General features: G+C 49.2%; 1 protein-coding gene across 1 annotated transcript in view; it reads left to right on the forward strand.

Annotated features, from left to right (window-relative positions):
* The window catches only part of LOC148142288 (myelin-associated glycoprotein-like), a 281,958-nt gene extending 258,343 nt beyond the window's left edge, over positions 1–23,615 (forward strand). The window contains 8 exon segments of the mRNA XM_087976614.1: positions 17,422–17,703; positions 18,758–19,033; positions 20,208–20,501; positions 22,147–22,243; positions 22,534–22,615; positions 23,406–23,481; positions 23,484–23,535; positions 23,537–23,615. Of these exon segments, the coding sequence (XP_087832740.1) occupies positions 17,422–17,703; positions 18,758–19,033; positions 20,208–20,501; positions 22,147–22,243; positions 22,534–22,615; positions 23,406–23,481; positions 23,484–23,535; positions 23,537–23,615 (1,238 nt within the window).
* The last annotated feature ends 538 nt before the right edge of the window (positions 23,616–24,153 follow it).

The following is a 24,153-nucleotide window of genomic DNA, read 5'->3' on the forward strand; positions in this document are numbered from 1 at the left end:
GTGATAACCCTCTAACAGTGCAGCACTTTCCTGTGATAACCCTCTGACAGTGCAGCACTTTCCCTGCGATAACTTGCCGACAGTGCAGCACTTTCCTTGTGATAACCCACTGACAGTATAGCACTTTCCCTGTGATAACTCGCCGACAGTGTAGCACTATCCCTACGATAAATCACCGACAGTGCAGCACTTTCCCTTTGATAACCTGCTGACAGTGCAGCACTTTCCCTGTGATAACCGACCGACAGTGCAACACTTTCCCTTTGATAACCCACCGACAGTGTCGCACTTTCCCTGTGATAATCCTACGACAGTGCAGCACCTTCCCCGTGATAAACCTATGAGAGTGCAGCCTTTTCTCTGTGATAACCCCCTGACAGTGCAGCACTTTCCCTGTGGTAACCCATCGACAGTGCAGCACTTTCCCTGTGATAACCCATCGACAGTGCAGCACTTTCCCTGTGACAACCTGCCGACAGTGCACCACTTTCTCTGTGATCACCCATCGACAGTGCAGCACATTCCCTGTGACAACCCGCCGACAGTGCACCACTTTCCCTGTGATACCCAATCGACAGTGCAGCACTTTCTCTGTGATAACCCAATGACAGTGTCGCACTTTCCCTGTAATAACCCTACGACAGTGAAGCACTTCCTCTGTGATAATCCTACGACAGTGCAGCATCTTCCCCGTGATAAACCTATGACAATGCAGCATTTTCTCTGTGATAACCCCCTGACAGTGCAGCATTTTCCCTGTGATAACCCGCCGACAGTGCAGCACTTTCTCTGTGACAACCCGCCGACAGTCCACCACTTTCCCTGTGATAACCCGCCGACAGAGCAGCACTTTCTCTGTGATAACCCACCGACAGTGCAGCACTTTCCCTGTGATAACCCACCGACAGTGCAGCACTTTCCCTGTGATAACCCACCGACAGTGCAGCACTTTCCCTGTGATAACCCTCTGACAGTGAAGCACTTTCCCTGTGATAGACCACCAAATGTGCAGCACTTTCTCTGTGATAAACACCGACAGTGCAGCACTTTCCCTGTGATATCCCGCCGACAGTGCAGCACTTTCCCTGTGATAACCCACCGACAGTGCAGCACTTTCTCTGTGATAACCCACCGACAGTGCAGCACTTTCTCTGTGATAACCCACCGACAGTGCAGCACTTTCCCTGTGATAACCCTCTGACAGTGAATCACTTTCCCTGTGATAGACCACCAACAGTGCAGCACTTTCTCTGTGATAACCCACCGACATTGCAGCACTTTCTCTGTGATAACTTGCCGACAGTGCAGCATTTTCCTTGTGATAACCCACTGACAGTGCAGCACTTTCCCTGTGGTAACGCACTGACAGTGCAGCACTTTCCTTGTGATAACCCACTGACAGTGTAGCACTTTCCCTGTGATAACCTGCTGACAGTGTCGCACTTTCCCTGTGATAACCGACCGACAGTGCAGCACTTTCCCTGTGGTAACCCACCGACAGTGCAGCACTTTCCCTGTGACAGCCCACCGACAGAACAGCACTTTCCCTGTGATAACTCGCCGACAGTGCAGCACTTTCCCTGTGATAACCTGCTGACAGTGCAGCACTTTCCCTGTGATAACCGACCGACAGTGCAACACTTTCACTGTGATAACCCACCGACAGTGCACCACTTTCCCTGTGATAACCCACCGACAGTGCAGCACTTTCTCTGTGATCTCCCACCGACAGTGCAGCACTTTCTCTGTGATATACCACCGAAGGTGCAGCACTTTCCCTGTGATAACCCACCGACAGTGCAGCACTTTCCCTGTGATAACCCACCGACAGTGCAGCAATTTCTCTGTGAAAACCCACCAACAGTGCAGCACTTTCTCTGTGATAACCCATCGACAGTGCAACATTTTCTCTGTGAAAACTGCCGACAGTGCAGAACGTGCCCTGTGATAATACACCGACTGTGCAGAACGTGCCCTGTGATAATACACCGACAGTGCAGCAGTTTCTCTTTGATAACCCACCGACAGTGCAGCACTTTCCATGCGATAATCCGCTGACAGTGCAGCACTTTCCCTGTGATAACCCGCCGACAGTGCAGCACTTTCCCTGTGATAACCCGCCGATAGTGCAGAACTTTCCCTGTGATAACCCGCCGACAGTGCAGCACTTTCCCTGTGATAACCCTCTGACAGTGCAGCACTTCCCTGTGATAACCCACCGACAGTGCAGCACTTTCGCTGTGATAACCCTCTGACAGTGCAGCACTTCCCTGTGATAACCCACCGACAGTGCAGCACTTTCTCTGTGATAACCCTCTGACAGTGCAGCACTTTCCCTGTGATAACCAGCCGACAGTGCAGCACTTTCCAAGTGATAACCCTCTCACAGTGCAGCACTTTCCTGTGATAACCCTCTGACAGTGCAGCACTTTCCCTGTGATAGACCACCAAAAGTGCTGCACTTTCTCTGTCATAAACCACCAACAGTGCAGCACTTTCTCTGCGATAACCCACCGACAGTGCAGCACTTTCCCTGTGATAACTTGCCGACAGTGCAGCACTTTCCTTGTGATAACCCACTGACAGTGCATCACTTTCCCTGTGACAGCCCACCGACAGAGCAGCACTTTCCCTGTGATAACCCGCCGACAGTGTAGCACTATCCCTACGATAAATCACCGACAGTGCAGCACTTTCCCTTTGATAACCTGCTGACAGTGCAGCACTTTCCCTGTGATAACCGACCGACAGTGCAACATTTTCCCTTTGATAACCCACCGACAGTGTCGCACTTTCCCTGTGATAACCCTCTGACAGTGAATCACTTTCCCTGTGATAGACCACCAACAGTGCAGCACTTTCTCTGTGATAACCCACCGACATTGCAGCACTTTCCCTGTGATAACCCTCTGACAGTGAATCACTTTCTCTGTGATAACCCACCGACAGTGCAGCACTTTCCCTGTGATAACCCGCTGACAGTGCAGCACTTTCCCTGTGATAACCCATCGACAGTGCAGCATTTTCTCTGTGAAAACCCACCAACAGTGCAGCATTTTCTCTGTGATAACCCATCGACAGAGCAACATTTTCTCTGTGAAAACTGCCGACAGTGCAGAACGTGCCCTGTGATAATACACCGACAGTGCAGCAGTTTCTCTTTGATAACCCACCGACAGTGCAGCACTTTCCATGCGATAATCCGCCGACAGTGCAGCACTTTCCCTGTGATAACCCGCCGATAGTGCAGAACTTTCCCTGTGATAACCCTCTGACAGTGCAGCACTTCCCTGTGATAACCCACCGACAGTGCAGCACTTTCGCTGTGATAACCCTCTGACAGTGCAGCACTTCCCTGTGATAACCCACCGACAGTGCAGCACTTTCTCTGTGATAACCCTCTGACAGTGCAGCACTTTCCCTGTGATAACCAGCCGACAGTGCAGCACTTTCCAAGTGATAACCCTCTAACAGTGCAGCACTTTCCTGTGATAACCCTCTGACAGTGCAGCACTTTCCCTGTGATAGACCACCAAAAGTGCTGCACTTTCTCTGTCATAAACCACCAACAGTGCAGCACTTTCTCTGCGATAACCCACCGACAGTGCAGCACTTTCCCTGTGATAACTTGCCGACAGTGCAGCACTTTCCTTGTGATAACCCACTGACAGTGTAGCACTTTCCCTGTGATAACTCGCCGACAGTGTAGCACTATCCCTACGATAAATCACCGACAGTGCAGCACTTTCCCTTTGATAACCTGCTGACAGTGCAGCACTTTCCCTGTGATAACCGACCGACAGTGCAACACTTTCCCTTTGATAACCCACCGACAGTGTCGCACTTTCCCTGTGATAATCCTACGACAGTGCAGCATCTTCCCCGTGATAAACCTATGAGAGTGCAGCCTTTTCTCTGTGATAACCCCCTGACAGTGCAGCACTTTCCCTGTGATAACCCATCGACAGTGCAGCACTTTCCCTGTGACAACCTGCCGACAGTGCACCACTTTCGCTGTGATAACCCATCGACAGTGCAGCACTTTCCCTGTGACAACCTGCCGACAGTGCACCACTTTCTCTGTGATAACCCATCGACAGTGCAGCACTTTCCCTGTGACAACCCGCCGACAGTGCACCACTTTCCCTGTGATAACCAATCGACAGTGCAGCACTTTCTCTGTGATAACCCAATGACAGTGTCGCACTTTCCCTGTAATAACCCTACGACAGTGAAGCACTTCCTCTGTGATAATCCTACGACAGTGCAGCATCTTCCCCGTGATAAACCTATGACAATGCAGCATTTTCTCTGTGATAACCCCCTGACAGTGCAGCATTTTCCCCGTGATAAACCTATGACAATGCAGCATTTTCTCTGTGATAACCCGCCGACAGTGCAGCACTTTCTCTGTGATAACACACCGACAGTGCAGCACTTTCTCTGTGACAACCCGCCGACAGTGCACCACTTTCCCTGTGATAACCCACCGACAGTGCAGCACTTTCTCTGTGATAACCCTCTGACAGTGCAGCACTTTCTCTGTGATAACCCTCTGACAGTGCAGCACTTTCTCTGTGATAACCCACCAACAGTGCAGCACTTTCTCTGTGATAACCCACCGACAGTGCAGCACTTTCCCTGTGATAACCCTCTGACAGTGCAGCACTTTCTCTGTGATAACTTGCCGACTGTGTAGCATTTTCCTTGTGATAACCCACTGACAGTGCAGCACTTTCCCTGTGGTAACGCACTGACAGTGCAGCACTTTCCTTGTGATAACCCACTGACAGTGTAGCACTTTCCCTGTGATAACCCATCGACAGTGCAGCACTTTCCCTGTGATAACCTGCTGACAGTGTCGCACTTTCCCTGTGATAACCTGCTGACAGTGTCGCACTTTCCCTACGATAAACCACCGACAGTGCAGCACTTTCTCTGTGATAACCCACCGACAGTGCAGCACTTTCCCTGTGACAGCCCACCGACAGAACAGCACTTTCCCTGTGATAACTCGCCGACAGTGCAGCACTTTCCCTGTGATAACCTGCTGACAGTGCAGCACTTTCCCTGTGATAACCGACCGACAGTGCAACACTTTCACTGTGATAACCCACCGACAGTGCAGCACTTTCCCTGTGACAACCCGCCGACTGTGCACCACTTTCCCTGTGATAACCCTCTGACAGTGCAGCACTTTCCCTGTGATAACCTGCTGACAGTGTCGCACTTTCCCTGTGATAACCTGCTGACAGTGTCGCACTTTCCCTACGATAAACCACCGACAGTGCAGCACTTTCTCTGTGATAACCCACCGACAGTGCAGCACTTTCCCTGTGACAGCCCACCAACAGAACAGCACTTTCCCTGTGATAACTCGCCGACAGTGCAGCACTTTCCCTGTGATAACCTGCTGACAGTGCAGCACTTTCCCTGTGATAACCGACCGACAGTGCAACACTTTCACTGTGATAACCCACCGACAGTGCAGCACTTTCCCTGTGAAACCCCGCCGACTGTGCACCACTTTCCCTGTGATAACCCACCGACAGTGCAGCACTTTCTCTGTGATCTCCCAACGACACTGCAGCACTTTCTCTGTGATCTCCCACCGACAGTGCAGCACTTTCTCTGTGATATCCCACCGAAGGTGCAGCACTTTCCCTGTGATAACCCACCGACAGTGCAGCACTTTCTCTGTGATATCCCACCTACAGTGCAGCACTTTCTGTGTGATAACCCATCGACAGTGCAGCATTTTCTCTGTGATATCCTGCCAACTGTGCAGAACGTGCCCTGCGATAATACACCAACAGTGCAGAAATGTCTCAGTGATAACCCGAACACCGGGCACCACTTTCCCTGTGATATCCCGCCGACAGTGCAGCCCTTTCCCAGTGATAACCCACCGACAGTGCAGCACTTTCTCTGTGATATCCCACCTACAGTGCAGCACTTTCTGTGTGATAACCCATCGACAGTGCAGCATTTTCTCTGTGATATCCTGCCAACTGTGCAGAACGTGCCCTGCGATAATACACCAACAGTGCAGAAATGTCTCAGTGATAACCCGAACACCGGGCACCACTTTCCCTGTGATATCCCGCCGACAGTGCAGCCCTTTCCCAGTGATAACCCACCGACAGTGCAGCACTTTCCCTGCGATAACCCACCGACATTGCAGCACTTTTCCTGTGATATTTCACCGACAATACAGCACTTTCTCTGTGATAACTCGCCGACTGTGCAGTATTTTGTCTGTGATAACTCGCCGACAGTGCCGCACTTAACCTGTGATAGCCCACCAACAGTGCAGCACTTTGCCCGCTATAACCCACCAATAGTGCAGCACTTTCTCTGTGATAACCTGCCGACAGTGCAGCACTTTCCCTGTGATAACCCATCGACAGTGCAGCATTTTCTCTGTGAAAACCCACCAACAGGCAGCACTTTCTCTGTGATAACCCATCGACAGTGCAACATTTTCTCTGTGAAAACTGCCGACAGTGCAGAACGTGCCCTGTGATAATACACCGACTGTGCAGAACGTGCCCTGTGATAATACACCGACTGTGCAGAACGTGCCCTGTGATAACCCACCGACAGTGCAGCACTTTCCATGCGATAATCCGCTGACAGTGCAGCACTTTCCCTGTGATAACCTGCCGATAGTGCAGAACTTTCCCTGTGATAACCCGCCGACAGTGCAGCACTTTCCCTGTGATAACCCTCTGACAGTGCAGCACTTCCCTGTGATAACCCACCGACAGTGCAGCACTTTCGCTGTGATAACCCACCGACAGTGCAGCACTTTCTCTGTGATAACCCTCTGACAGTGCAGCACTTTCCCTGTGATAACCAGCCGACAGTGCAGCACTTTCCAAGTGATAACGCTCTAACAGTGCAGCACTTTCCTGTGATAACCCTCTGACAGTGCAGCACTTTCCCTGTGATAGACCACCAAAAGTGCTGCACTTTCTCTGTCATAAACCACCAACAGTGCAGCACTTTCTCTGCGATAACCCACCGACAGTGCAGCACTTTCCCTGTGATAACTTGCCGACAGTGCAGCACTTTCCCTGTGATAACTCGCCGACAATGTAGCACTATCCCTACGATAAATCACCGACAGTGCAGCACTTTCCCTTTGATAACCTGCTGACAGTGCAGCACTTTCCCTGTGATAACCGACCGACAGTGCAACACTTTCCCTTTGATAACCCACCGACAGTGTCGCACTTTCCCTGTGATAACCCTCTGACAGTGAATCACTTTCCCTGTGATAGACCACCAACAGTGCAGCACTTTCTCTGTGATAACCCACCGACATTGCAGCACTTTCCCTGTGATAACCCTCTGACAGTGAATCACTTTCTCTGTGATAACCCACCGACAGTGCAGCACTTTCCCTGTGATAACCCTCTGACAGTGAATCACTTTCCCTGTGATATCCCACCAACAATGCAGCACTTTCTGTGTGACAACCCATCGACAGTGCAGCATTTTCTCTGTGATATCCTGCCAACTGTGCAGAACGTGCCCTGCGATAATACACCAACAGTGCAGAAATGTCTCAGTGATAACCCGAACACCGGGCACCACTTTCCCTGTGATATCCCGCCGACAGTGCAGCCCTTTCCCAGTGATAACCCACCGACAGTGCAGCACTTTCCCTGCGATAACCCACCGACATTGCAGCACTTTCCCTGTGATATTTCACCGACAATACAGCACTTTCTCTGTGATAACTCGCCGACAGTGCAGTATTTTGTCTGTGATAACTCGCCGACAGTGCCGCACTTAACCTGTGATAGCCCACCAACAGTGCAGCACTTTGCCCGCTATAACCCACCAATAGTGCAGCACTTTCTCTGTGATAACCTGCCGACAGTGCAGCACTTTCCCTGTGATAACCCGCCGACAGTGCAGCACTTTCCCTGTGATAACCCATCGACAGAGCAACATTTTCTCTGTGAAAACTGCCGACAGTGCAGAACGTGCCCTGTGATAATACACCGACTGTGCAGAACGTGCCCTGTGATAATACACCGACAGTGCAGCAGTTTCTCTTTGATAACCCACCGACAGTGCAGCACTTTCCATGCGATAATCCGCCGACAGTGCAGCACTTTCCCTGTGATAACCCGCCGATAGTGCAGAACTTTCCCTGTGATAACCCGCCGACAGTGCAGCACTTTCCCTGTGATAACCCTCTGACAGTGCAGCACATTCCTGTGATAACCCACCGACAGTGCAGCACTTTCTCTGTGATAACCCTCTGACAGTGCAGCACTTTCCATGTGATAACCAGCCGACAGTGCAGCACTTTCCAAGTGATAACCCTCTAACAGTGCAGCACTTTCCTGTGATAACCCTCTGACAGTGCAGCACTTTCCCTGCGATAACTTGCCGACAGTGCAGCACTTTCCTTGTGATAACCCACTGACAGTGTAGCACTTTCCCTGTGATAACTCGCCGACAGTGTAGCACTATCCCTACGATAAATCACCGACAGTGCAGCACTTTCCCTTTGATAACCTGCTGACAGTGCAGCACTTTCCCTGTGATAACCGACCGACAGTGCAACACTTTCCCTTTGATAACCCACCGACAGTGTCGCACTTTCCCTGTGATAATCCTACGACAGTGCAGCACCTTCCCCGTGATAAACCTATGAGAGTGCAGCCTTTTCTCTGTGATAACCCCCTGACAGTGCAGCACTTTCCCTGTGGTAACCCATCGACAGTGCAGCACTTTCCCTGTGATAACCCATCGACAGTGCAGCACTTTCCCTGTGACAACCTGCCGACAGTGCACCACTTTCTCTGTGATAACCCATCGACAGTGCAGCACATTCCCTGTGACAACCCGCCGACAGTGCACCACTTTCCCTGTGATAACCAATCGACAGTGCAGCACTTTCTCTGTGATAACCCAATGACAGTGTCGCACTTACCCTGTAATAACCCTACGACAGTGAAGCACTTCCTCTGTGATAATCCTACGACAGTGCAGCATCTTCCCCGTGATAAACCTATGACAATGCAGCATTTTCTCTGTGATAACCCCCTGACAGTGCAGCATTTTCCCTGTGATAACCCGCCGACAGTGCAGCACTTTCTCTGTGATAACACACCGACAGTGCAGCACTTTCTCTGTGACAACCCGCCGACAGTGCACCACTTTCCCTGTGATAACCCACCGACAGTGCAGCACTTTCTCTGTGATAACCCTCTGACAGTGCAGCACTTTCTCTGTGATAACCCTCTGACAGTGCAGCACTTTCTCTGTGATAACCCACCGACAGTGCAGCACTTTCCCTGTGATAACCCACCGACAGTGCAGCACTTTCCCTGTGATAACCCTCTGACAGTGAAGCACTTTCCCTGTGATAGACCACCAACAGTGCAGCACTTTCTCTGTGATAACCCACCGACAGTGCAGCACTTTCTCTGTGATAACCCACCGACATTGCAGCACTTTCTCTGTGGTAACCCACCGACAGTGCAGCACTTTCCCTGTGATAACCCACCGACAGTGCAGCACTTTCCCTGTGATAACCCACCGACAGTGCAGCACTTTCCCTGTGGTAACCCACCGACAGTGTAGCACTTTCCCTGTGATAACCTGCTGACAGTGTCGCACTTTCCCTACGATAAACCACCGACAGTGCAGCACTTTCTCTGTGATAACCCACCGACAGAACAGCACTTTCCCTGTGATAACCCACCGACAGTGCAGCACTTTCCCTGTGATAACTCGCCGACAGTGCAGCACTTTCCCTGTGATAACCTGCTGACAGTGCAGCACTTTCCCTGTGATAACCGACCGACAGTGCAACACTTTCCCTGTGATAACCCATCGACAGTGCAGCACTTTCTCTGTGATATCCCACCTACAGTGCAGCACTTTCCCTGTGATAACTCACCGACAGTGCAGCACTTTCCCTGTGATAACCCACCGACAGTGCAGCACTTTCTCTGTGATAACCCACCGACAGTGCAGCACTTTCCCTGTGATATCCCACCTACAGTGCAGCACTTTCTGTGTGATAACCCATCGACAGTGCAGCATTTTCTCTGTGATAACCTGCCGACTGTGCAGAACGTGCCCTGTGATAATACACCGACAGTGTAGAAATGTCTCTGTGATAACCTGCCGACTGTGCAGAACGTGCCCTGTGATAACACACCGACAGTGTAGAAATGTCTCTGTGATAACCTGCTGACAGTGCAGCACTTTCTCTGTGATATCCCGGCGATAGTGCAGCACTTTCCCTGTGATAACCCACCGACACTGCAGCACTTTCCCTGTGATAACCTACTGACAGTGCAGCACGTTCTCTGTCCTAACCCTCAGACAGTGCAGCACTTTCTCTGTCCTAACCTGCCAACAGGGCAGCACTTTCTCTGTGATAACTCACCGACAGTGCAGCACGTTCTCTGTGATAACCCGCCGACAGTGCAGCACTTTCCCTGTGATAACCCACCGACAGTGCAGCACTTTCCCTGTGATAACCTGCCGACAGTACAGCACTTTCCCTGTGATAACCTGCCGACAGTACAGCACTTTCCCTGTGATAACCTGCCGACAGTGCAGCACTTTCCCTGTGATAACCCACCGACAGTGCAGCACTTTCTCTGTGATAACCCACCGACAGTGCAGCACTTTCCCTGTGGAAACCCACCGCAGTGCAGCACTTTCCCTGTGGAAATCCACCGCAGTGCAGCACTTTCTCTGTGATAACCCACTGACAGTGAAGCACTTTCCCTGTGGTAACCCACCAACAGTGCAGCACTTTCTCTGTGATAACCTGCCGACTGTGCAGAGCGTGCCCTGTGATAATACACCGACAGTGTAGAAATGTCTCTGTGATAACCCACCGACAGTGCAGCACTTTCTCTGTGATAACCCGCCGACAGTGCAGCACTTTCCCTGTGATAACCTGCCGACAGTACAGCACTTTCTCTGTGATAACCCACCGACAGTACAGCACTTTCTCTGTGATAACCTGCCGACAGTGCAGCACTTTCCCTGTGGAAACCCACCGCAGTGCAGCACTTTCTCTGTGATAACCCACCGACAGTGAAGCAGTTTCCCTGTGGTAACCCACCAACAGTGCAGCACTTTCTCTGTGATAACCTACCGACATTGCAGCACTTTCTCTGTGATAACCCACCGACTGTGCCGCACTTTCCCTGTGATAACCCACCGACAGTGCAGCACTTTCTCTGTGATAACCCACCGACAGTGCAGCACTTTCCCTGTGATAACCCACCGACAGTGCAGCACTTTCTCTGTGATAACCCACCGACAGTGCAGCACTTTCTCTGTGATAACCCACCGACAGTGCAGCACTTTCTCTGTGATAACCCACCGACAGTGCAGCACTTTCTCTGTGATAACCCACCGACAGTGAAGCACTTTCCCTGTGATAACCCACCGACAGTGCAGCACTTTCTCTGTGATAACCCACCGACAGTGCAGCACTTTCTCTGTGATAACCCACCGACAGTGCAGCACTTTCCCTGTGATAACCCACCGACAGTGCAGCACTTTCTCTGTGATAACCCACCGACAGTGCAGCACTTTCCCTGTGATAACCCACCGACAATGCAGCACTTTCTCTGTGATAACCCACCGGCAATGCAGCATTTTCTCTGTGATAACCCACCGGCAGTGCAGCACTTTCTCTGTGATAACCCACCGACAGTGCAGCACTTTCCCTGTGATAACCCACCGACAATGCAGCACTTTCTCTGTGATAACCCACCGGCAGTGCAGCACTTTCTCTGTGATAACCCACCGACAGTGCAGCACTTTCCCTGTGATAAACCACTGACAGTGCAGCACTTTCCCTGTGATAATCCACCGACAGTGCAGCACTTTCCCTGTGATAAACCACCGACAGTGCAACACCTTCCCTGTGATAACCCACCGACAGTGCAGCACTTTCCCTGTGATAAACCACCGACAGTGCAGCACTTTCCCTTTGATAACCCACCGACAGTGCAGCACTTTCCCTGTGATAAACCACTGACATCCAGCACTTTCCCTGTGATAACCCACCGACAGTGCAGCACTCTCCCTGTGATAATCCACCGACAGTGCAGCACTTTCCCTGTGATTATCCACCGACAGTGCAGCACTTTCCCTGTGATAATCCACCGACAGTGCAGCACTCTCCCTGTGATAACCCACCGACAGTGCAGCACTTTCCCTGTGATAACCCACCGGCAGTGCAGCACTTTCCCTGTGATAAACCACCGACAGTGCAGCACTTTCCCTGTGATAACCCACCGACAGTGCAGCACTTTCCCTGTGATAAACCACTGACAGTGCAGCACTTTCCCTGTGATAATCCACCGACAGTGCAGCACTTTCCCTGTGATAAACCACCGACAGTGCAGCACTTTCCCTGTGATAACCCACCGACAGTTCAGCACTTTCCCTGTGATAACCCACCGACAGTGCAGCACTTTCTCTGTGATAACCCACCGACAGTGCAGCACTTTCCCTGTGATAAACCACTGACAGTGCAGCACTTTCCCTGTGATAACCCACCGACAGTGCAGCACTTTCCCTGTGATAACGCACCGACAGTGCAGCACTTTCCCTGTGATAACTCGCCGACAGTTCAGCACGTTCCCTGTGATAACCCACCGACAGTGCAGCACTTTCCCCGTGATAACCCACCGACAGTGCAGCACTTTCTCTGTGATAACCCACCGACAGTGCAGCACTTTCTCTGTGATAACCCACCGGCAGTGCAGCACTTTCTCTGTGATAACCCACCGACTGTGCAGCACTTTCCCTGTGATAACCCACCGACAGTGCAGCACTTTCTCTGTGATAACCCACCGGCAGTGCAGCACTTAACCTGTGATAAACCACCGACAGTGCAGCACTTTCCCTGTGATAACCCACCGACTGTGCAGCACTTTCCCTGTGATAACCCACCGACAGTGCAGCACTTTCTCTGTGATAACCCACCGGCAGTGCAGCACTTAACCTGTGATAAACCACCGACAGTGCAGCACTTTCTCTGTGATAACCCACCGGCAGTGCAGCACTTTCTCTGTGATAACCCACCGACTGTGCAGCACTTTCCCTGTGATAACCCACCGACAGTGCAGCACTTTCTCTGTGATAACCCACCGGCAGTGCAGCACTTAACCTGTGATAACCCACCGACAGTGCAGCACTTTCCCTGTGATAAACCACTGACAGTGCAGCACTTTCCCTGTGATAATCCACCGACAGTGCAGCACTTTCCCTGTGATAACCCACCGACAGTGCAGCACTTTCCCTGTGATAAACCACCGACAGTGCAGCACTTTCCCTGTGATAAACCACTGACAGTGCAGCACTTTCCCTGTGATAACCCACCGACAGTGCAGCACTTTCCCTGTGATAACGCACCGACAGTGCAGCACTTTCCCTGTGATAACCCACCGACAGTGAAGCACTTTCCCTGTGATAACTCGCCGACAGTTCAGCACGTTCCCCGTGATAACCCACCGACAGTGCAGCACTTTCTCTGTGATAACCCACCGACAGTGCAGCACTTTCCCCGTGATAACCCACCGACAGTGCAGCACTTTCTCTGTGATAACCCACCGACAGTGCAGCACTTTCTCTGTGATAACCCACCGACAGTGCAGCACTTTCCCCGTGATAACCCACCGACAGTGCAGCACTTTCTCTGTGATAACCCACCGACAGTGCAGCACTTTCTCTGTGATAACCCACCGGCAGTGCAGCACTTTCTCTGTGATAACCCACCGACTGTGCAGCACTTTCCCTGTGATAACCCACCGACAGTGCAGCACTTTCTCTGTGATAACCCACCGGCAGTGCAGCACTTAACCTGTGATAAACCACCGACAGTGCAGCACTTTCCCTGTGATAACCCACCGACAGTGCAGCACTTTCCCTGTGATAAACCACTGACAGTGCAGCACTTTCCCTGTGATAATCCACCGACAGTGCAGCACTTTCCCTGTGATAAACCACCGACAGTGCAGCACTTTCCCTGTGATAACCCACCGACAGTGCAGCACTTTCCCTGTGATAACCCACCGACAGTGCAGCACTTTCCCTGTGATAAACCACCGACAGTGCAGCACTTTCCCTGTGATAACCCACCGACAGTGCAGCACTTTCCCTGTGATAAACCACCGACAGTGCAGCACTTTCCCTGTGATAAACCACTGACATCCAGCACTTTCCCTGTGATAACCCACCGACAGTGCAGCACTCTCCCTGTGATTATCCACCGACAGTGCAGCACTTTCCCTGTGATTATCCACCGACAGTGCAGCACTTTCCCTGTGATAATCCACCGACAGTGCAGCACTCTCCCTGTGGTAACCCACCGACAGTGCAGCACTTTCCCTGTGATAACCCACCGACAGTGCAGCACTTTCTCTGTGATAACCCACCGACAGTGCAGCACTTTCCCTGTGATAACCCACCGACAGTGCAGCACTTTCCCTGTGATAACCCACCGACAGTGCAGCACTTTCTCTGTGATAACCTGCTGACAGTGCAGCATTCATTTAGTGCTGAGCATTCAATAAAGTACCATCCTCATTCAGTATTGCTCTGAGAATTTAGCATTCTCCTACAGTTCAATGCTCATTCAAAACTGAGCCTTTGACAGGATAATTCTGACCCAGTACTCAGTTCGGGTGCTTGGGAGTTACATGGTAGCCAGGAAGAACCTAAAGAGGGCACTAAGAAGTGCTGGGAGGGGACATGAGAAGTTGGCATATGGGATCGAGGAAAATCCTAATGCTTCCTATAGGTATCTCAGGAATAAATGAATGAATGACCAGTCCCATCAAGGGCAGTCATGGGAATTTGGGTGAGGGGTCTGTGGAGATAGGTGAGGCACTGAATGAATAGTCTTCATCCGTACTCATACTGGATAAAGACAATGTTGTCAAAATGAATAGTCGCTACTAGACCAGACAGGATTTAGTTTAACAAGGAGCAGGTATTGGCAATTCTGGAAATTGTGAAAATAGTCTGTGTGGAGTTTGCACATTCTCCCCGTGTCTGCGTGGGTTTCCTCCGGGTGCTCCGGTTTCCTCCCACAGTCCAAAGATGTGCGGGTCAGGTGAATTGGCCATGATAAATTGCCCGTAGTGTTCGATGCATTATTCAGAGGGTAATGGATCTGGGTGGGTTACTCTTCGGGGGGGTCGGTGTGGACTGGTTGGGCCGAAGGCCCTGTTTACTCACTGTCGGGAATCTAATAAATCTAAAAGAAAAATCTAATAGATGAGTCCCCTGTGCCAGATGGGATTTATCCTTGGATTCTCTGGGAAGCCAGGGAGGAGATTGCAGAGCTGATGGTTTTTATCTTTATGTCATTATTGGCTACAGGAATAGCGCCAGAAGACTGGAGGATAGCAAACGTTGTCCCCTTGTTCAAGAAGGGGAGTAGAGACAACTCTGGTAATTATGGACCAGTCAGCCTTACTTCAGTGTGGATAAAGTGTTGTAAAGGGTTATAAGTATTGAAATTTTTAATCATCTCAAAAGGAATAAATTGATTAGGGATAGTCAACATGATTTTGTGAACGGTAGGTCATGCCTCACAAACTTTAATGAGTTATTTGAGAAAGTGACCAGATACGTGGATGAGGGTAAAGTGGTTCATGTGGTGTATATGGATATCAGTGAGGTGTTTGATAAGGTTCCCTACAATAGGCTGTTGCAGAAAATGTGGAGGAATGGGATTGAAGGTGATTCAGCAGTTTGGAACAGAAATTGGCTAGTTGATAGAAGACAGAGGGTGGTAGTTGATGAGATATGTTCATCCTGGAGTCCAGTTATTACTGGTGTACCGCAAAGGTCTGTTTTGGGGCCACGGCTTTTTATCATTTTTATAAATGACCTGGATGAGAACATAGAAGGATGGGTTAGTAAATTTGTGGGTAACACGAAGGTCAGTGGAGTTGTGGATAGTGCCAAAGGATGTTGCAGGTTACAGAGAGACATAGATAAGCTACAGTGCTGGGCTGAGAGGGGGCAAATGCAGTTTAATGCAGAAAAGTGTGAGGTGATTCATATTGGAAGGGGTAACAGGAATACAGAGTACGGGCTAATGGTAAGATTCTTGGTAGTGTGGATGAGCAGAGAGGTCTCAGTGTCTGTGTACACAGATCCCTGAAAGTTGTCACCCAGGTTGGTAGGTTTGTTACAACTGCATATGGAGTGTTAGCTTTTATTGGTAGAGAGATTGAGTTTCGGAGCCATGAGGTCATGCTGCAGCTATATGAAATGTTGGTGTGGCCGCACTTGGAGTATTGCATACAGTTCTGGTCACCACATTATAAGAAGGATGTGGATGCATTGGAAAGGGTGCAGAGGAAATTTACAAGACCATTGTTTGGTATGGAGGGAAGGTCTTATGAGCAAAGGTTGAGGTGTTTGAGATAGAGAGAAGGTTGAGAGGTGAAAATGTGTTGCTGGAAAAGCGCAGCAGGTCAGGCAGCATCCAGGGAACAGGAGAATCGACGTTTCGGGCATAAGCCCTTCTTCAGGAAACTGAAGGGCTTATGCCCGAAACGTCGATTCTCCTGTTCCCTGGATGCTGCCTGACCTGCTGCCCTTTTCCAGCAACACATTTTCAGCTCTGATCTCCAGCATCTGCAGTCCTCACTTTCTCCTAGAAGGTTGAGAGGTGGCTTAGTAGAAACATATAAGATGATCAGAGGATTAGATAGGATGGACAGTGAGAGACTTTTTCCTTGGATGGTGATGGCTAGTATGAGGGGACAAAGCTTTAACTTGATGGGTGATAGATATTGGACAGATGTCAGAGGTAGTTTCCTTACTCAGAGAGCAGTAGGGGCGTGGAATACCCTGCCTGCAACAGGAGTAGACTCATCATCTTTAAGGGCATTTAAATGGTCATTGGATAAACATATGGATCATAATGGAATCGTGTAGGTTAGATGGGCTTCAGATTGCTCAGATCGGTGCAACATCAATGATTGAAGGGCCTGTACTGTGCTGAAATACTCTATGTTCTCTGTCGTATGTTTATCCCTGGACAGTATTTACCCGATGGAAAGGCTGCACACCCTCAGCACGAACTCTGACGGTCAGCAGTCCCTCAATACAATTCTCTTGCGTGGCTGTCTTCCATCTGTACTGACCCACAGACAGTGCTGACTGGCCTTATTACTGACCCACAGACAGTGCTATCTTCCCCTAATATTGACCTTCAGTGTTGCTCTCCTGCATCATTAACCCAATGAGTTTGTTGTACCCTCTCATACTGAACTATAGTGTTTGCCTGGTTTCTATGCTTGGTGTCAAAGAAACATATATTGATCTCACATTCTCATTGTCTCTCAAAATGCTTCACAGTCAACACGTTAACTAATCTTTATTTGTTTTCAGATGCTCCACGGAATCTCTCAATTATTTCCCTGGATGGGATTAAAGATTCATCTATGAATATAATTGAGGGGAATTCTGCAGTCATAATCTGCTCTGTCAAGAGCTTCCCAATATCTAATCTGACGTGGAGCCATCTTAATGTCACAATGAACAGGACACATTCCAACAATGAGCTGTGGTTGGAGATTCCTCACATTACACCCAGGGAGACTGGAGACTATCAGTGTGTGGCAGAGAATGAACATGGAGCAGTGGAGAGCTCCATAACCATCACTGTGCAATGTGAGACTCCTGTTATATTTATTCAATGTTACAATACATTTACGGGGCTCGTTGGCATTGTTTTGTTTCTTCTCTGGATTTCTTCAAGCCCCCCCCCGGCCCATTCCATAGCTCCAATGTTATCCTCTTGTCTGATTTTTCTTCATCCTTTTTCCCCCAATTTCTCTGCAATTGTTGCTGCTACAAAGGCAGTTCTTCATTTCTATGTCCACACTTATCTGTCTGTCTCACTCTAACTGGACTAAACACTACTTTTGCTCTTCATCAGCTGAATCTGTGCGTTCTTGGTTACACACAGTTTTCAGAAGCTGTTACCATCCTCTCATCCACCTTCTTCAGAGTCTAACGCTCACATCTACCAAGTATAGTGACTGCACCCAATGTTATCTCAGCTTCAGGCCGATGTTTTCAGATGTTGAGACTGAAGTCACTGATCATGATGCTTACTGTGGTTTTTCTAAGCCACATTTCAGTCGGGAAGTAACTTTGATCTTTATCATTAACCCAGATACTGGAATTTGTCTAAGCTCCCTACCTCGGCACACCAATCTTGATAACCCCATCACAACTTGGAGCCATTATGTTGGCCGTTGTCTCATTCATGTTCGGTCTAAATATCTCCCCGTGTCTTTTTTCTGGGTCTGTCAGACTCTCGACCTCCTCCTTTGTTCTGTTTGTGTGTGTGGTATTATCTGCACACTAGAGATTCAACAGCGACCTCTCTACAAACAAATTAATATCCCAAAGAAACTGTCAGATTTACAGTCTCTATGACAGGCTGTGAGTGAACACAGATACACACACTTCAACATGCTTTCCTCTTTTTAAATTAAACCCTTTTGAACATTAGTTACCAAAGATCTCCCTGTTTGGCTCAGATTCATGTTTTGGCTGAAGGAAGTGAAAAATGAAAAAGAGAATTCCAGAGCTTAGGCCCCCAGGTAGTTGAAGGTTGAGGACATCAGGAAAGAGGATGGAACTGGAGAAGTGTAGAGATCTCAGAGGGTTGTAGGCTATGGGATCACTTGCTGATTTTCCTCTGCTCTTGTTCTAGATAGCCCACGGGAGACTGCAGTGTCCATCAGCGGAGCCTCAGGTGGGATCACAGAGGGACACAACGTCACAGTAACCTGTTCCAGTGAAAGTGTCCCTCCAATATCTCATTACACCTGGTTCAGGATAGAGGGAAACACCAGCATCCAGTTAAACACAAGCAGCCGGATTCTCTCCTTCACTCCAGTAACACGGAGGAATGATGCAGGTTTCTACTGCACAGTGACAAACCCACTGGGTAACAGCAGCTCCAACATGACCCACCTGAATGTGGAATGTAATCATTTTACTCTGTCTGTCACTTCTTAAAACATAGGGACGATCTTTCTGGGGACAGCTTATTGACTGTAATTTAGAATAAACTGTTGTAATTTATGCTTCACTGAAATAGAGACTCATACTCAGTTAGGTGACCAATAGCTTGGCTGCTCAGGACCATCTTTCAGAAGGAGAGACATGGAGGGGTAGAGAGAGAATTTCAGAGCTTGGAGTCCCAAGCAGCTGAAGAAATGGCCACCAATGGTGAAAGGATAGAAACTAGGGTATGTTCAACAGGCCAGAATTGGAGGAGGCAGAGACCTTGGGGGGGGGATGGATCTGGAGGGGGTTACAGAAATATGGAGGGATGTAGGGCCTGTAGGGGTTACAGAGATAGGGAGGGTACGTAGGTGCTGAAGAAATTTAGAGATAGGGAGGAATGTCAGGGGCTGGAGGGGTTTACAGCGAAAGGGAATGGTGTAGGGGTTGGAGGAGATTATAGAGAATGGAAGCGATGTAAGGCTTGGAGGAGGTTACAGATAGAGGGGTTTAAAGGTTGCAGGAAGTTACACAGATAAGGAGGGGATGTAGGGGCTGGAGGAAGTTACAGAGATAAAGAGGGGGTGTAGGGGCTGGAGGAGATTACAGAGATAGAGAGGGGTGTAGGGGCTGGAGGAGATTACAGAGATAAAGAGGGGGTGTAGGGGCTGGAGGAGATTACAGAGATAGGGAGGGGGTGTAAGGGCTGGAGGAGATTACAGAGATAGGGAGGGGGTGTAGGGGCTGGAGGAGATTACAGAGATAGGGAGGGGGTGTAGGGGCTGGAGGAGATTACAGAGATAGAGAGGGGATGTAGGGGCTGGAGGAGATTACAGAGATAGAGAGGGGGTGTAGGGGCTGGAGGAGATTACAGAGATAGGGAGGGGATGTAGGGGCTGGGGGAGATTACAGAGATAGGGAGGGGGTGTAGGGACTGGAGGAAGTGGTGTTCTCAGACTGATTGACGTATGATGCAGTGCAATTACTGCAGGTGAATGCATGGGAGCACCAGAGTTTTGGATGTGGGACATGGGGGACCAGCATGGAGAGTATTGAGATACTTAAGTTGGGAGCAAAGCACGGCCCTTACAAAGGTTTCAGTGTTGAGGTGGTAACTCTGCTATTATGAATACTTGCTGTCATTCCCTCCTCAGATGGTCCAGTGCTTTCCCGAGAGTTAGAATGTGCTCGGAGAGCAGAGGGGAGTACCTGCATCTGTGCGGCCAACTCCAACCCTCCTGGAGACCTCACCTGGCACCTGCCCCATGCCAAACTCAGCGGGAACCAAACTCACGGAGACTTTGTATCACAGCAGCTCAGAGTGGGGCATCTGGTGATGGGTTCTCTGACCCTGACAGGGCACCCGGATGAACAGCAAGTGATGGCATCCTGCTTGGTTCGAAACCCACATGGGGCAGCCACGTTCAAGCTGTATCTCTGGGTCCAAGGTGAGAGTATCACTTGGGATCAATCTCTGCTTGGCTGGTTTTACCCTCAACTCTAGAATGCTCTCCCTCACCCTCTCTGCCTCCGTGTCTTTCTACTTCCTTTCAGATGCACTTTCCAACCAACTTTTTTGACCAGCACATCCTCATGTGACAAAGGCAACATTGGATACAATTTGAGTCAGGCTATTCGTTGGTGAGAAGCTGAATGTCAGGAAGCATTTTCTTCACATAAATGGGGGAGGTGGGGTGGGGTGGGGGAAGAGAAGGAAATCTTGATCTATCTCCAACACCCTCCTCACCCCATTAAACAACTCTCATTGAAAATAAGCAGAGACAACACAACAGAGGGTTGTGTTGAAGCAGGTAGTGGGAGATGTGGTGTTAGGTGGGGTAGGTGTCTCGGGTAAATGTTCCACTCCAATGCTGATGGGGAATGTGGGTCTATCAGGGCCAGTGATGAGCCTTGGGGCCAGTAGGTGAGTGTGTCAGAACTAACAGGGGAAGGGTGTTTCAGCCTGTAAGCAGAGCTGGCTGTCAGGACTTCAGGCCCTGTAGCAGGGTGGTTGGAATTAGGGGTGGGGGATGGAATTCAAGCCCTCAGCAGGTTGGGCAGTGTGTCTGATTCCAGTGGTTCAGGCCAGCGATGGGAAGGAGGTGAATTGTTTTGAGTTGGGACATGTCTAGTTGGGTGGAGTGGGGCTGTCTGTTTGATGGGGATAAGGGGCAGACTGTCATTGGGTTGTGGTGCCTGGTCAGAGGTGGAGTGATTGCAGATGTCCACAGGATGTAAGTGTTTGGATGATTTGACATTGGGGGCTGTATGGTTAGTTGGAGCTTGGAGGATCCATTTTATTGTCCTCCAAGTTAGGCGAGGGTTTGAATGGTCTGACATTTCCTGGGCATCTCTGAGCACCTTCTGAAACCTCTGACTTCAATGGTTTCTGTCAGAGCGTTCTAGACGCAGGGGACTTGCCGATCAGAATCTCCAATTTCCTGGACAGTTCTCATGCAGGCTGCAGCTTGAGGATTCTGCAGAATCCTGACACACAACTCTAGTCTGTGGTGTTCCAACAATTAACTGCCCATCAGAATATCCAAGCCAATGTACATAGAAATGATACATGGATTATATCCAGAAGGAAGACTTGCACAAATATGTTACTCAGATTGTGATAGAATATGTTTAAAGCCAGTGCTGTACTTTATAAGTATGGCAATTCCTTGAATGTGGGATGTGTGACTGCTGATTTGTGCACAGCAAGATCCCAGAAATAGCAATGTGATTATGAGGTGATAATTAATTATTGAATGAGCTTTGTTTCAACAAAGACAAGGATTACAAGGTGTGTCACTAATGCCCCATCAGTGAAGGAAACTTACTGTTTAATCCTGGTCAGTCTGTACAGTTGACTCCAATCTCAAACTCGAATGTTGTTATCTCTCCGAATGACTCTTTCGGTTCGTGTCAAACCAAAATTGGTCAGGAACAACCCCCCCACCCCACCCCACCCCAACCTTAACAAGGACCAATAAACAGTGACATTATTCAAGAATCAATATTTTAAAATGGAATGTTCCACTTCTCAAAATACATCAGAGCAACATCCCAAAACTACAGCCCAGTAATTCATGGCTATTTTGACAGGTAAAGACTTCAACAAACGGACAGTGGGATTGATCATGGCTGGAGTCCTGCCAAGTGTTTTCCTGGCTGGCATCTTAATCTTCCTATGTGTACGAAAGTAAGTATTCATTTAATTTCACTCTGAATATTTACTTCCACTTTCTTTCCTTCAGAAGGTGACTGTGCCCTTGGGGGTGAGGCACCAGACACTTCTCTTAGTAATCCCCATGTCCCGGTGATCCAGGATAGGCCATTCATTGTGGTGTGTCTACTGAATAGCTATGAGTTGGTGTGATCAGGAACAAGCTGCCTAATGGGGCGTGAAAGCACCTTCAACAGGACCTTGCATCTGTGCTGCACTGACTCTCTGATATATAATAACCACACTGCGATATTGTGTTATTGCAGCAGAAAGACAGTGACTGAGGAGACAGCTTCAAAGGCCAGTGACATCGCAGTGATCTACAATCGACTCGCTGTGAAACAGCAGGTACAGAAACTGTTTACACACTTCCCTAAACCATCAGTTTCACGAGATAAACAACATAACAACATGTTGCAACCATCAAACTCAAGGATGCTCTCGACTAACATTAGCTTCTCAAAGCTTCTGAGCAGTAATGGGACTGCACATAGAAGCAAGGACCAGAATCGACACATTTCAGATGAGAAAGGTGTGAGGGTGCTGTGCACCCAACAACGTTCAATAGGCAACATGTGTCCCAGGTTCCCAGACAGATTACTCAGGCATTTCTGACAGTGGACTAAGCAATGTGTGGAGATTGCACATTCTCCCCGTGTCTGCATGGGTTTCCTCTGGGTGCTCCAGTTTCCTCCCACAATCCAAAGACGTGACGGTCAGGTGAATTGGCCATGCTAAATTGCCCGCAGTGTTAGGTGCATTAGTCAGGGATAAATATAGGATAGGAGAATGGGTCTGGGTGGGTCTCTCTTCAGAGGGGCGGTGTGGACTTGTTGGGCAGAAGGGCCTGTTTCCACACTGTAGAGAATCTAATCTAATCTAATGGCCCAGTAGGCAGCACTCTCAACTTCCCTTTCTCTGGTTCAAAAGATCATCTGTTTAATCACCAACTCCACAAATTGACAGCGCTATCAGTTTGGGGGGATCAGTGTTGAGGAGTCCTGCGCAGTCAGATGGTCAGTGCTGAGGGGGTGCCGCACTGTCAAAAAGTCAGCACTGAGGGGGTGCTGCATTGTCAGAGGGTCAGTGCTGAGCGAGTTGCCACTTGAGAACATCTTCTGTTTCCATTTTTCTGCAGGGTTCACAGAACATGGTGATTACTGACCCTCAGAATACAACCAGGGACACAACCAGAGAAGGGGAGACACCAGCTCCCCGGGAGGAGATGCTGGACACTCTGACAGAACTGAGGACCTTCTCTATGCCAACAAAGCTGCTCAGTGGTAATGGGTCAGTGGACAGGGGCGAAGACACAGAATACACAGGGATTAGATTTCAGCCAAACTGAGAGAGAAACAGGGAGAGGGGGTTGAGAGGTGCGTGCTGACAACATGGTTGAACAATAATAAAGGTAAAATGATATTGCTTAACCTTGTTAGTTCTAAGCATTCTTTCCAAATGCTGCATTCTTTCTTACTGTCAGAGATGGTTCGAAGCTGATGAATAATTTTCCAAATTTTGGTTAAAGTGTGTGGTAAGGCTTCACAATATGTTATCATTATGTGGGAACTTCAGTTCATTCAGACAGAAGCAACCTCTAACAAAAGTGTGGTTGATAGCAGCCTCCAGAGCAATAGAATTGGAATAAAATGACCTAACTTAATTAGAAGATGGTGAAATTTGAATTCCAAATGAAATATGGAATTAAACGCCCAATGATTACCAAGTAGCAATGGGCTGAATAGTCTACTTCTGCATCTCTCTCTTTTATTGTTTAACATTTGTTACCACCATAAAAAACCCTCTGGCTCAATAATGTCTTTTAGGGAAGGAAATTTTTTGGAATATATGCAAGTTCAAATGCACAGCAATGTCAATGATTCATA

This window comes from Chiloscyllium plagiosum, unplaced genomic scaffold (assembly GCF_037043375.1).
Source record: "Chiloscyllium plagiosum isolate Xiang-an unplaced genomic scaffold, Cpla_swu_hap1 HiC_scaffold_29, whole genome shotgun sequence".
Taxonomy (NCBI): Eukaryota; Metazoa; Chordata; class Chondrichthyes; order Orectolobiformes; family Hemiscylliidae; genus Chiloscyllium; species Chiloscyllium plagiosum.